Genomic DNA, 14,839 nt, shown 5'->3' with positions numbered 1-14,839 from the left:
GTGCAAGGAGCTCACAGTGACACGTGTGCACACTCTCTGACACACGTTTATCCAGCGCGCGCCTGTGATTGCTTTGTGATTACTTTAATCTTCACACTTAGTTTTTCAAACTTTTTCCTGCACACAAGCAGCGCACGTACACTCCTGTTTCACACATGCATCGCACGGCACAATGCTGCTCACAGCTTGAGGAGGTGTTGATGGATTAGACATCTGGAGTTGGCTGACAAGGAGAGAAAATGAGGGAGAGCTGTACAGTGAAGAAAAGAGGGAAAACCAAAAGAAAAAAAAAGAGTGAGGGTGGGGGGGATAAAAAGAGACGCGTTCTGGAAAGGTTTAGTGAGGCAGCACGCAGGAAGGAAGCCGATGGAAAATAACCAGGCAGGAAAAAGGGAGAGAGCTGCAGGGGAGGAAGGAGAAGACAGAGGAGCTGAGCAGATAGGCTGAAGAGGGAAATGTGTGAAAAAGAAGCGAGACTTGGGGAAAGCCAGCTGTTCCCAATCCTATTTTCTCACAAGCAGGATTTCCATGCTGTTGCTCAAGGATATGACTGCATATCCACTATATTTGTCTGATTTTCACCTTATTTGATGACTTGTGTCTCTGCTCGTCAGGGTAATGAAAGCACTAGAAGGCAAAGCTGCTTCAGTCAGCAGCAGTTATAACAGGATTCATGATGTATCACAACCAGAAAAAAAATGAATACAATTTGTTTGAAGCATTGGTCCAATAATGACTTTGTTTAATAAACCAGGATACATAACAGCCTAAGAAATCAATGTTTTTCTTTTGCATTCAGATATGTTTTCATTCAGAATAATGCCGAAAATAAATAGTAAAGTGAGTTATTTGTTGTTATCCTCAGATGTCTTTTCAAAGTAGAGCCACCTGTGTTTTTTTTCTTCAGGGCTAAGTTTCCTATACCTTCCCCTGCAAACAACTGACTGAGGCATGAAGTGTTTCCTCTCTGGGGTTCAAAGCAGCTAAATCTTTTCCTAACAATGATAATCCCCAAGGCAAGGGAGGAAAATAAAGTCTCATTTTCCTCCCTGTGGATCTAATGATCCACATCCGTTTCCAATCACAGTACACTTAAAACTTTGGCTTTAAGATATTGAGCACTCGTTAAAAACCTGTATTATAGTCTGTGTTTGTGTTCCTCTCCAGGTGTCGTATGCACGGCCCAGCTCAGCCTCCATCCGTGACGCTAACCTGTATGTGAGCGGCCTGCCCAAGACCATGACCCAGAAGGAGCTGGAGCAGCTTTTTTCCCAGTACGGCCGCATCATCACGTCCCGTATCCTTGTCGACCAGGTCACAGGTATCCATGGGGCAGCGCCTCTTTCATCCTAACTATGTGACTCCATCACACACACTCAATTAACCTCTCAGTATGGAATTGCCATCCTCTTGTTGTTCGGACCTACATGTTAGGTTGTTTTTTTGGGGGGTTTATTTTTAGATTTATGTGATATTTTTTAACATGCTGTGATTACACAGTAAAAAAAAAAATCGTAAAAAGCTTTGTTTGATACAATCAGAAATTATTTTTACTTTATGTGCGTAGCATCGTTGGGAAAAAAAAGCAAAACATCTATCAGCAAAATCAGACATGTTACAGTTTCTCTACTCTATCTACACAAATTCTGCACTTAAGAATATAAACATTTTCTGAAAAAACATCCCACTATTGGGTTTATGTTAAAAGTTCTTTGCTGTGTCACACAGATGTACAGAAAGCATCGGACGCCGATGTGACTCTGAAAAAAATTGCATAATTTTCCCTTTGTGCAAAACGTCTACAAAATGAACATTAGAAAGAGATTCTGAGATAATGTGCTCACAAAGTTTCTTCACATTAGACACACAACAATGCTGTCGGAAAAATGTATTGTCCAAACCTAATTCCCAGGGTGTTGAAGTTTTTTTTTGTTTGTTTGTTTTAATCAGGCTTTGAATTGTCTTTTATTTCTATAAAGAAACATGATGGCAAACACCCAAAGACCCAAACTCTTAGAACTGAACAATGTTGGTGGCAGACAGCAATACTGAATTCGCTGTAATTATTTTGTAAAAGTGAAGAGCTTTCTCTAACAATTGTAACCTAAAAATAAAGTCAACTCTCATATCTGTGGTGAACACCTTTAACATCAGAAGTGGGAAGATGTTTTTTTTTTTCCAAAGTCGCACAGAGGCATCTGTAACTGATCACAAAACCAGATTTTAGGATGAACACAATTTTTCCATGGATATATAATCTTTAAATCTCTTTTATTCTTCTGATAACAGTAGGCTTTGCATTTGATCAATAAGAGGTTTCCCCCTACACTGAAACTTTGCTTTTATTTAACACAAATATTTAATCTTTACAAAACTGAGCACAGCACTTTGACTTCAGTAAAAAAAAAAAAATAAAAAAAAAAAAAAAAAAAAAAAAAAAAAAAGTACATGGGTCCTAATCTTGATGCAAACTTCCATTTCGTGTCATTCTCTCTTCTTTAGCTATAAACTGACACGTCTTTCTTTATTTCTCACTTTATTCTTTGTTTACTGGTACAGATCATGCTCTGTGCCGCTCAGTTGAAAGATTGTACCAGGTTGCTTATCCTTATGTAACTTCCGGCTTTAAAAATAACTTTTTAAAGCAACTTTTTAAATAACTTTTAATAAAAGCAATAATTCAAAGTACATCTTTGTCCCTGTTGGATTAAAAAATTTCCTGCTAGTCATTAAAGGATATAAAATGTGACCAATGGGCCATAAAATCTTCAGGTCTGCTCAAGCCCACTGAGCTATTGCCTTCTTAGTTTTAGTGCAAGTCAAAAACTAAGTGTTTAGTTGTGTGTCATAGAAAGATGTCCCCTAACCTGTTACACCCAAAGCACTAAAGAATTAAGTCATTTGTTTTACCCTTTAGAGATGATCAGGGTTATCTAAAAAGAAAACGTATGCAGCTTCATATCTAGATTATTATTTTTAAATAAATATCGTCACATTTTTATGATGATATTCTAACTGTCCATTAACAATTGGTCATTTGAATTTGAGGAATCGGGGCATCTCACATGGACAAAAAAGTTAATTTGTTGTCAATTTAGACGTGAAATAAATTTAAAAAAACATTTTGAATGTTCAAAAATGTGTAAAAGGAACTTAACCACACATCTTCTATTTAGTAATAATTTCACTTATTTCATTCTAGCTTAGCCTAGTTTATGTGTTTTCAGTTTTTTCATTGTTTCATAATGTTTGCATGTGCATACAAACACCACAGCTGTACTTTCACATACTGCATGTATCCAGGCTTATGCAATCATTTACGTGATCGTACTTCACTCCCTATGCAATGTATGCATGCATCCATACACTGATGTACTAAGGACTGATAGGGGAACGTGATTATGCAAACTTTGGCACTTCATAAAGCCACAGCTCTTCTTGGGATACTGAAGCCCTCTGCAGATGGTGTGATGCAGTCTAATTCCTGGCAACAATTAGACTGATTCAGATGGAATTGCTGGCAAAATTGGGCAAAACAACTTATTTCCTCATCAGTAAATATTAAATATTTTCACAACTTTCTTTCAGTCATGTTGTTTTGACTAGGTTCCTCTCTCAAGTGGGTCTTAAAATGGTTTAGAGATTAGCTTGTTAAAAGAGGGAGGTCTCATGTTAAAGTGATACCAAAGTCCTTGAATACGATTAACGTCGAGGTTTCCCATGTGCCATAGCTGTTGTGCCATCCAGTCTCACTGTACCAAGCTAATGAATATATTTCTTCATCTAAATTCTTAAACATCCCCAATCTTTCACCAACAGAAGGATTTAGGATTACTATGCTTTATAGTAAATCCAATTTTTCCTCACCTCTAGTGCTCTAGTGATTAGCTAGACAGTCAATGAGTGACCTTAGCTTGCAAATTTAGTCGTGGTGGAAAACACGAGTATCTATTGAGGACAAACTACAAAACCGGCACCCCCATTTACACACCGCACTACATCCAAAACACACAAATGAGTCACATCAGCCCATTGTGTTGCGGAGGAACCCCTCCAGCATGTCTCTTAGATCAATTTCAGTGGTTGTATGTCTGCCTACAGGCTCCAACCTGCTCCAGCGTTATGCACAATGTGTACTGATGAAGCAGAAAAAGGAGCAACATGCTGTAAGCCACACTCATTTGCCTAAGCGGTATGAATCACTGCTGGCAGTGAAGTGTACGCCTGTCCTCTGCACACTGAACAGGGGGAAGAGAAGAGGAGAAAGAAGGGAGGAAACAAATTGAGAGAGGGTGTCGACGAGCAGAGTTATGGGAGCAACAGGAAATGAGGGGATGGAGGATGGAAACAAAGGGCTGGGGATGAAAGAAGTGGAGAAACATTTTTAAATATATTTAGATGACTTGAGGTAATCCCCTATCCCTCTATTTTCAACAGATGCTACTGTCTTACCACTGCCAAACTATGGCGTATTTTTCAGTTAGAAGCACATTTACATCCAATTTTTTCTCTCTTTTTTTTAGCTTTAAAGGTGCAGGTCACATTCCACGAATACGCCAGCTCAGCTCAAGCACTCCTGGTTTCAAAAAGTCAAGGTTTTTCAAGCATTCATTTCATTTATAGCTCACAAGAGGTTCAATAATTCATTGTGTTCATTCTTGACTGTGTTCAAGTGAAAAGGCTTCACGTGTCCGTTTAAAATCCTGCAATATTTAATTCACGCAGCGAGTATAATATGAACACTAAGTTCAAAAAGGGAGAGCTCATCTCAAGAAACAAAAAAAAGTAGCTTCACTTGCAGGTTCTTTTTACATGCTGGCATTTTACAGTCAGGATTTTTTATTTATTTATTTTATAAGAAACCAAATCCATTAACATTTAAGCACTGATTCCAGTTGATGTCCACCCACATCTAACATCCGAATACTTCCTCAGTGAATGCAGCCTACCTACTGCAATGCCTTAATTGGTTTTGCTTAATTGTGTGACACCAGGGGGAATGTACCAGCAAAGAAAATTATTCAAGTAGGAAAAAAAAAAGCTAAAGTACATTCAAGAATATAAAAGCGCTCAGTGATCCAATTTTAAAAGCATGCTAATCTGTCAGGAGGTTATATTTATTGGCATAATTTATCAAATGGAAAAATGCATTTAACCTCTTTAAGACTTTATATTTGTGCAAAGCTTTTAGAAACTTTGCAGTCCTTATTAATATTTCTACAGATGTTTTGTTAAAGAATCATCTTAAATTTTGAAAACATCTACATTTAAATAACTAATAAAAATCTTGTTTATCAAATGCTTCTTTCTTTGGCTTTGTTATAATCTCTTTCTTGTAGTCCTGGCTGAGGTATTCAGGTTTTTTATACTCTGAGGAAACTCACTGTATCAGACCTCATTCAAACTTTCTTTTTGTTGGAAGGTATTTGTGATCAGGCTTCCAGATTTCCACGAGTTCAGTGTAACAAAACTGCCATGTTAATAAAATAGGATATATATGATGCAGTAATGTGGCTTAAATCATGTTTGATGATTACCCAAAAATATGTGGCACTCTTACTCAACTGGAAGTTCGACTTCAAATATATTTATATGCATAGAATGTGGATCCTGGGTTTTTATTTGCTTGAATGCATGCACGTGTCTACTTCATTGAAACATAAGACGAGTTTTCAATAACAGAAATTTTACAGGGTTTTTTTTTTTTTGTCTTGCTCGCTCCACCTTTTGATTAGTTTTGGAACAGCAACAACAACTGAAAATGTTGTGAGCAGTCACCAAACCTTGAGATGTTTCCACTCAACCTGGAAAGAAAGAAGCATAACCCTTGTAAACTGCTTTGGGACTGCAGTTGGACAGCTGTGCTGAGAAGTGAAGCTTCATAAAGATTTTACAAATAGGTGGATTTAAGTTAGCAGATGAAATATCCCATTCCTTCCTCTGTTTATGTCGCTTCATGCAATCCAGTCCTGTCTATCACTGGCGACAACACAATCCTGACGTTAGCATGTGCTGTTGGTCAGAATTGCTGCAGAGCAGGAGATGTTTTTCAGCATACTAATAGCCTCACCTACAGTCACCGCTGTCCTAACAACCACCCAATCCACCTGCCTCAGAAATGAAACACACACTCGCTGCACACGCACGCAAACACAAACGAAGATAATGTGAGAGAGGGATGTTCTGCAAGGTGCCCCCAGAGGGCCGCGGATCAGCAGGAGAAATGTTAATGATTAATTAGATGTTAGAGTTGGTGGTGATTAAAAACACGGAGGATCTTTGAGCGGCCCTGAGAGTAGTATGCTGGCATCATTGACTCATCTTTTTCTTTTCTCTGATACTGTGGAGACAGAAGAAACACACCCACCCACACACTCACTGCCATTAAGAGAGAAATGGGCTGCAAATTAATACTCTCCTGCGACTGCCAAACATGTAAGCACTGAATAAGAAAAGAGGAATAAAGGAAAACAGAGGAAAAGGCAGTCGATGACATGTCTTGTCCTCCTCATCAGTTTGTTTTGGGGCTCGGTTAATTGTGCACAAAATGACCCGATACCCACTTCGCCATTCTGACTATTTTATAGAAGTCTCTTGAGAAAACAAAGTAATTAAAACTTTATTCTCTCTGGCATGTTTCTGCATATTTTGTGAATAACTAAATCTAATTTGGTTTGGTTTCAACACTTCCTATGAAGACACACGGTTGACTATGTGGGAGACTTCAGAATGGATTGATGCACAGACAGAAATAAAACTGAAAGCAATGCTATAGAACATTGTTGAAGTATGGCGGTGCTCTCCAGTGACCATTGGCAGATGGGCTGATGATCCGCGGCTCCTGCTCTGCTAAATTGGGAACACAGAATCTGTTCTCTAAATGACCTCCTCATCAACAGGATGCACCCTGCAGTCATTCTTCTGTTCGCAAACACCAGAAGCATCTTAAAGAGCATCACTCTTAGCATCTTTCACAGTCAGAGGCATGCCGAAAACAAAATCCACTAAAACTGCCAAATTGCCCTTGAGACTCAGGGAGCGAGTGCAACATTGACTTGACAAGAGAATCTCTTCATCTTTTCCTTACCCTCCTCTTTCTCTTCCTCTGAGTATTGATTGCCTCTGAATGGATAAGCATATTTTTTTTCTCCTTTATCGGTGCAAATAGCGCCAGATTCCCTCCCCTGTCTGTCTCTCTAACCTTCAGGGAGGCAGTCAGGCAGTGATTTAGTGTTCTTCCAGCTGGTGTAGGCAAGCCTCAATTTGAAACAGACAAAATATAAGCGTCAGCCTCCGGTCAATAGCGGACTGTTCGCAGTTCTTCCTCCCAGACCTGTGTGCATGCAGAGGTCAGTGCTTACCTGATCAATGGCTGCAAATATAATCGATTTGCAGACGTGGCTTCTGCAAACGACAGCTCTAATGTGAAACTAAATTGCTGCTCAGTTTGTGTAAGGATTGACTGCGAAAAGGCTGAAACCACATTCTTTTTGTGAGAGAGTGAAGGTGTTAATGGGAAGGATTCCCATGGAAACAAGTTGTAAGCATCCGTGCTATAATCCAGCTCACCGTGATGATTGCCATTGCTGCCAATAGGTGTAGTTTGTTTCAAATACTTGTTATAGTCACCTTGGTACTAAATTAGTTTACAAATGAACAGCAGAAAATTAAAAAAAAAAAAAGGGGGGGGAGTATCAATATTTGTAAATCATTTACAAATGATCTGACTGAGACATGAATGAAAAGCTGCTTTAAAGCAAACTATTGAATAATAAAAAAACTATTTAAGAATTTATAAATTTTATTCTATTTATTTTTTAGATTGGGTTTGGTCCTGAAGCATTTTGTTTAGGGACAGTTTCTCTCTGTTAATATTGGGATAAATGATTATAGGAATCCACAGGACAAAACCTTTTACTGTAATCACTTTAAAGTTTATTAAATACAAAATTTGGGATTATAAGTCTGAGCTCTTGTTTAAAGAACACATTCATTGTTTAAGTGCAATTAATTTAAGAATAAATCAAATATGACTTTAGATGCAAAATGTAAACATTAATTAAGAATTGAACATTTTATGATTTATTTACATACATTGTAGACTTCTTTCCAGAGTCTATCTGTAGTAAATTGTCCTAAAACTAGTCTTTGCTTGTATTGCAATACGATTGACAAGAATAAAATTTTATTACACCTGAAGCTTGTTAGAAGTGCCGTAAACACAGGAACATTGTCTACATGCTCTTTGATTTCCTGGCTTCCTTCGGTTTTCAATGAATCCATGTCTGGATTATACAATAATTTCTGAAAGACTATTATAGCTCTCATGTAGTAGTTTTTCTCCTCTTTCTCAGTTTGAATAATGACACCACTCTGTCTGGCCAAGTATCTGAGAACAAAGTGGTCAAGGTAAAATGAGTGGAGATGTCCCTTCCATCTCTGCCTTTCTTTTCCTTTAATCATTGGAGTGCATGCTATCTCTGCAAGAAGATAACACACACATACAAAAAAAAAAACAAAAAAAAAAAAACTCATCCTGCTATGTGTATCAGTTCTTACATATGCACACACCAGACAGATGGTTGGAGCTGTGCTCTGACAGAGGCTAAAGCACAGGGCACCTCCACTCTTCAAAGTCTCTTCGTCTCTCCTCGCGTTGCTTTTTCAAATGCCATCTGTACCCGGGCTCACTAATGTTACTTAAAACAAGGACATTGCAGTTTTTCTGCCTCTAATTAGAAGCCAGCATGAAGTGGGTCTCTTTTTCACTCTGCCATATTATAAAATGCTTTAGAAAGGTAAGTTTAACTATTTATTACAGTTGGCACACCGTAGTTTCGTACATAAAAGATAAAAGTCCATAAATGAAGGAGCAGAATATCCCCTAAAAACAACAATATATCAGCAGTAGACACATGTATTCATGCTTGCTTCTGTCTTCTTAATTGTGTGGCCCTGATGACAAGGATAGAGTTCACGAGATGGATGAAGGTCTGCGTGTGTTTGAAAAGGAAACAGAAAGTGTGCGTATTTCATTACCCGGCAGTCAGGTTTCTCACCTCTCCTTTTTTCCGGTGCTCTCAGAGGAGCAGTCATTTCTCTTTGTCAGTCAGTCACTGTTTGGGGAAATGATAGTGGGTTTTAGAGAAATAGTAGCTTTGTTTGGGAAGGAGCGAGCAAGAATAGCACAGCTTCCTTTCATCATCATCCTTTTTTCTGTCACCTCTTTACATTCTCCTCTGTCACCTTCTCTCTCCTTTTGTCCTTTCCTTCCTTTACTCCCCGTCTCCACTTTTTGCACTCTCTCCCTTTTTCCTTCTCAATCTTGCCTTTCCCCACCCCGGTACTCACTCCTCGTCTCCCCCATCTTCTCTCCTCCTGTTTCCCCTTGCCCTAGTCTGAGGTGGCGTGTTATTAGTAAGGCAGACAATGTGCCTGTCGGTGTGTGTTATGGAGAGATAAGCACAGGTAGAGAGAGTTACGTAAGCTCCTGTTGATTACTGTGGAGGAAAGGGAGGCTAGACAAAGAGTGAGAAGAGGAAGAAAGTGAGTGAGAAAGACAGACTGCTGTACTTTAGTAAGTACATTGTGCTCTAATGTCAGCGGTATGGCTGGCAGGTGCTTGATAAGTAGAACCAGGCTTTTGGGGCTTCTTGAAAGGACAGTCACAGGATTTGGGTTTTTAGATTGCTAGTTTGTTTTTGTTGTTGTGTTTAACAGGAGGAAAATAAACTGCTCTCATGGTATATTGCACTAATGAGGCATGACAAGGGTATAAAGAAGAACTAAACAGGGCAGGACAAACTGAATATTGTAAGCTGTGTTTGTTTTTGGATCCAAAGCAGCTCAGTGATTATAACATGAGCTTCATTTGGTTTTAGTGAAAGTTCAAAACAATCAGATCTAATCTGAGATGCTATAGTATGTTTCCAAGGCTCTAGACTTTCATTATTGTCCAAAATTAATTTGAGTTTACTAAAGTGATGTACATTTTGTTTTTAAATTAAGTAATTTTTCCCTAATCAAATGAACTAAATAAACACTTTCAATGCCTTGTTTTCTGCCTCCAGCATTTCATTGCTCTATTGTTGCAATATAGCCTATTTTACCTTATAAAGTACTGAATGACTGAAATGTTAAGGAGTCAGATACTACTATAGTGCAAAGTAATTTCTTTTAAGTCATGCTTGATATGTACACCATTTTCATAATTAAAAATGGTGTATATGGCAGCTATGAAAAGGCACAATGTGTCTGAAATGTACATCAATATCCAATCTTTAACATGTAAACCGCCATTTCTATCTGCTTTACTTTATTTTGAAAATGTACACGGTGTATATTTTACCCCATTAAAAATAAAAAAAATCTTAATTTATGTTGAAAGGAAATTAAACAAAATATTAACTTTCAATGAATTAAACAATGTGCTTTTTATTTCCTTTAATGAGTTAATACTTGTCCATCCATGTATTCACATTGTCTTCTTCAGCATTCTCAGATTCAGAAGTTTTTCAACAGAGTTTTAATGTTATATGAAACCATGTTCTGAATCTATAAATCTAGAGGCAGCTAATTAAACTTCATGAGGTAACTGACCTCTTGACCTCAGATTTGTTGTGGATGGCAGAAATAAGGAGCAGAATGATGGTTAATTGGGGTATAAATACTAATAGGGTCAGTGTGTGCTTTCCCTTTAGTAAAAACATTATTTGAAAATATGAGAATGAAGACAAATTAGACAGCAACAAACCAAAGAGATTAAGGAAGACTGCAAAATTTGTTTTGCCAGACAAATAAACTAAAGTAAATCAGACTGAAAGCTCTAAATGTATTATTAGTTTGCAGAGAGTTCCTCAAACAGTCGTTTGGCATTGCTCCTTTACAGAGCTCCTCAGGTAGTCTTATCATATCAAGCCTTCTTCCTGCTGATCTCTTGGATTAGTCTGTAATTTGCCTGCTCATTTTAGGCAGCATTCTCCTCCCCCTCCGCTTCCTGGAATTATAGTTTTCAAAATTTCTATCATTAGGGAAAATGACAACCTCTGAGCCATCAATTTCTCTGAAAATGACAAGGTTTGCTGAAGATTTGGCTCAAACTAGGCATGTTTGCAATATTTGCAGTTTAAATGGGTTGAGCAGCACAAAAGCAAGTTCCCCTTAGAAATGTTAGGCAAACAACGCAACGCCCTGAACCTTGTGCTGACCTTGACAATTGTTAGTTTTTTGGTGCGACAAACACATTTTTTCTGAAACCTGTAGAGACAAACTATTTTCCTCCTCTAACATCGAGTTGCAGGAGAGTAACATTGAAACAAATCAGAATTAGCCTTTCTCCAGCAAAAATGAATGAAGAAAAAAAAGAGTTTAAAAGATACAAACTCTGAGGATCTGAATAAACCTGACATGCTAGTAAAGTACAGCTGATGTGTAACACTAGTATTAGATAGAAAAGAGGCTCATTGAGATGGTGAGAAGCTTGAAAAAATACAGAATTCAACATGTTGTGGGTTTAGATGTTTATAATACAAAGGCTTCAAATGCCATGTATTCTCCTTTTATATATATTTATTTATTTTGGATAAAAGAAGGACTTGGAAAATGGGTTTCATATGCATTTTCACAATTAAAAATTGGAAAAGTGTGGCAGGCATTTGTTTTCAGCTCCCCTGACACTAAAGAATCATCCTTTACTGCCCTGGCAGGTCCAAGTTTTGAGTCTTACAACATGATTTGTTTCCACATTTAGCTTCTTTTTCCCTTTTCCACTCAATTTCTACCAGGTTTTTTGTGCCTGCTGACAGCATGCAGCCACCAGCCATTCCATATGATTCACCACATGGGGTGGCGTCTTATGTGAATAATCTTTTTCACTTGCTTTGTTTCCAGAAAAGTGAAATTTGGGTGACTAATTGTAGTCTCGTTAACAATTCTTCCTCCTAATCTGTGGATCTGCAGCTCCTCCAGAGTAACCATGGGTTTCTTGACTGCTTCAGCGATTACTGTTCTTCCTTCAAGGCCTGTTTGCAGTTTTTTCATGCTTTTGTCTTTATGGATGATTCAAAAACACATCTGGGTTATTTTTTAATAATGTAATGCTGCTGTAAAATTTGTTCCTTGGTCTTCATGATGCCGTTTCATTACTAATGTTCATTAACAAACCTATGTAAACTTCATAGAACAGCTGTATTTATACCGAGACGAAATTACAGACAGATGGATTCCAGTTATTAATCAGGCGTCTTCTGAAGGCTTTTGCTTGAACTGGGTGTTTTTAAAAGACATCACGATACATGGCCATGCTTTTCATATTTTATTCATGGAACAATTTAAGAAACGCGCTTCTTTTTCCTTTCACTTACAACTATGCACTACCTCATGAGTTTCAGATGGCAGTCAGCAAGAAGGGAACACACTCAGTTTGGATTGCAGTTGGTTATGGAAACTTTAGATATTTAGTTTTATTGTGAACATTTATTCAACCAGAAAGGGACTCATTAAGATCAAAGACTTATTTGCAAAAGCATTCTGACTAAGGAAGGTGGCGGCTCAAAAACAGCTTCAGTTGAAAGACAGAAGAACAATAAAACACACCAAAGATAGAGAAAACTGCATAAAGACATAGAAGATGTGTGTTTCCCAGGTTTTGACAAATTTAAACATGTCAAAGTTTCTGAAGATTTGAGGAGTTTTGTATTTTGTTTTTTCCATGCAGAGTGCTCAACATACCTCCACGTCTTAAAAGCAAGTATGGTAGAACTTTTCTTCTTGTTGTGTAAAAGTATATCACTCTGCCTCAAAGACCTTTGGATCTTTAAGTCGTACATCGTTCCTAATTAACGTTTATCATTGTTCATGCTTTAAAATGCCCTTATTATTAGCTAAGCAAGAAAATGGCATGCGAGTGGACACTCAATGTGGAGCAAAATCCTGGTTTCTTATCTATTTTGCTCTCTCGCCTCCTTTCTATGCAGTCCCTGTTGCAGGTCAATGGTTCATATGTGGATCTATGCCACATAAGCACATAAGATGGATACAATTGTGCGCTTTTTTTCTACAACCCTTAAATGCAAGTCCTCTCTGTTCACACTTCATGCTTAGAAGCATTTTTCTTCAAGTCGCAACATAATTGCGTGCGTTCCTGTGTGTGTTTGCGCCGGGCCTTCATCTGTATGCCAAGCATTTATCTGGAGGGCCTCCAGTGAGAACCAGCTTAGGAGGAGCTCAAGGCCAAACAACTATGAGGATTAAAGGACGATACAGAATCCTCTCTTCTTTCTTATTGCAGTGGAGGAAGAATATGAGCAGCGCTCTCTACTCCTTTAACTAACGCTGAGGTGCCCTTGAGCAAGGTTCTTGGAGTGTCCAAGTGTCTTCTAGCAAAATTCTTTTGTGAAATTGTGCCGATTCCAATTATAAGGGAGAAACGTGCTGCTGGGGAAGTATTTAGTGCTTAGGAGAAATCGAATAATCTACAAATGCCCATTACAAGAACAGTAAATGGCTGTCACCCAAACGGAGCTCTAGAGAGACAGCTATGCCCCTAATTTTACCTCACACTCTGCTCACACTCGCCAAAAGCTGTAATAAATAAATGAATCAGTTGGATCAGCAGTGGTAGTTGTTTGCACTGTGCAGATCCCATTAGAATAGTTATTTTCTGCTTGTGACAACCTAATTAAAATGTACAGGTACAGAGCTGGCACAAAACTAAAAAAAAAAAAAGGGAGGGGAAATTGTGAAAGCCTGTCAGAGGAGAGGGAACCAGAATCTTTAAATGTGGGAAAGAAAATAATTTGCAGTGGAAAGCTAATAAAATTGTCAAACAGGTAAAATTAAAATATTTTGGCTGTGCTCTGGTAAGATGTGTGACTGAAATCCAAAGCTGGAGCTTTGCTGACTTCTCAAAGATTAGTGCTCGTTAGAAAAGTATTTAGAAGAACAGGAAATTATTTTCAAATAAATGAATAAAGCAAATCACGAGAGCTGTTTTATATGCCCTGATATAATCTGGCCAATGTTATATTTTAAAATCACAAAAAGAGTTTATCATAGAACCAAAGAACTTAAAGAAAAGCGTCAAGATGGCATTTTGAAACATCAGTTTATGAAAATTTGCTAACTTCCATCAACTAGTAGCACTTTTACGTATTTCAGATTTGACATAAAATACATTTGATTATCGAATTTTTTTATTCAACTTAAAACATTTATTTTTATTTTTATGCGATACATCACTGTGCACTGTTGTCCAAATAAAATTTCTTTTTGAGTTAAAAAAAATGGAGGAATATTAAAAAGATTTATCTGCTCTAAAACAGAACTGTAGCAAAAAAATATCTGTGCACACTAGAGCTGTGGAGTTAAACTAATTTGGATGAGAGGAAAGAAGCTTGGATATATTGTTTTTTATGTGTACATCAGTAAAATCTGTTCACTTAAGTACTGATTTACATCGTCTTAGTAAATGAACTGACAAAAATCTTATTCTGCTACCAGTTGTACTGTGGAGCAGCTTTCTATTCTCAATGGCGCCTCCTACTGTTCAGGAAGACAACAGCAGCGCTCCGTTCAGAAGCGCTACTGCATGAACTGAATCATATCTGGTGATGGTTTCTGATACGGGTGATATGGGCAACTACTCGGGATGGGATCTTTGTGTTGACATTACACTTATATTACATCATTTAAAGAAGCTTATCTTCAGCAGTTATTGGATTAGAGGGAGGGTGCACCCTGAAGAAGTCGGCAGTCTATCACAGAGCAACACAGAGATAAACAAGACAAACAACTATTAATTTACACACTTAAGGTTGACCCATATCCAGTGCATGCATGG

General features: G+C 37.8%; 1 protein-coding gene across 2 annotated transcripts in view; it reads left to right on the top strand.

Moving 5' to 3' along the window:
* The window catches only part of elavl4 (ELAV like neuron-specific RNA binding protein 4), an 87,951-nt gene that overhangs the window by 54,869 nt on the left and 18,243 nt on the right, over positions 1-14,839 (top strand). For both annotated transcript variants that reach the window (XM_055047644.1, XM_055047635.1), the window contains exon 6: positions 1,168-1,321. In XM_055047644.1, coding sequence (XP_054903619.1) covers positions 1,168-1,321 — 154 coding nt within the window. The remainder of the gene's footprint in view (positions 1-1,167; positions 1,322-14,839) is intronic.

The sequence above is a fragment of the Poeciliopsis prolifica genome, unplaced genomic scaffold (genome assembly GCF_027474105.1).
Source record: "Poeciliopsis prolifica strain line A6 unplaced genomic scaffold, Auburn_PproV2 SCAFFOLD002, whole genome shotgun sequence".
Lineage (NCBI taxonomy): Eukaryota > Metazoa > Chordata > Actinopteri > Cyprinodontiformes > Poeciliidae > Poeciliopsis > Poeciliopsis prolifica.
This window is presented reverse-complemented; position numbering and strand designations above follow the sequence as displayed.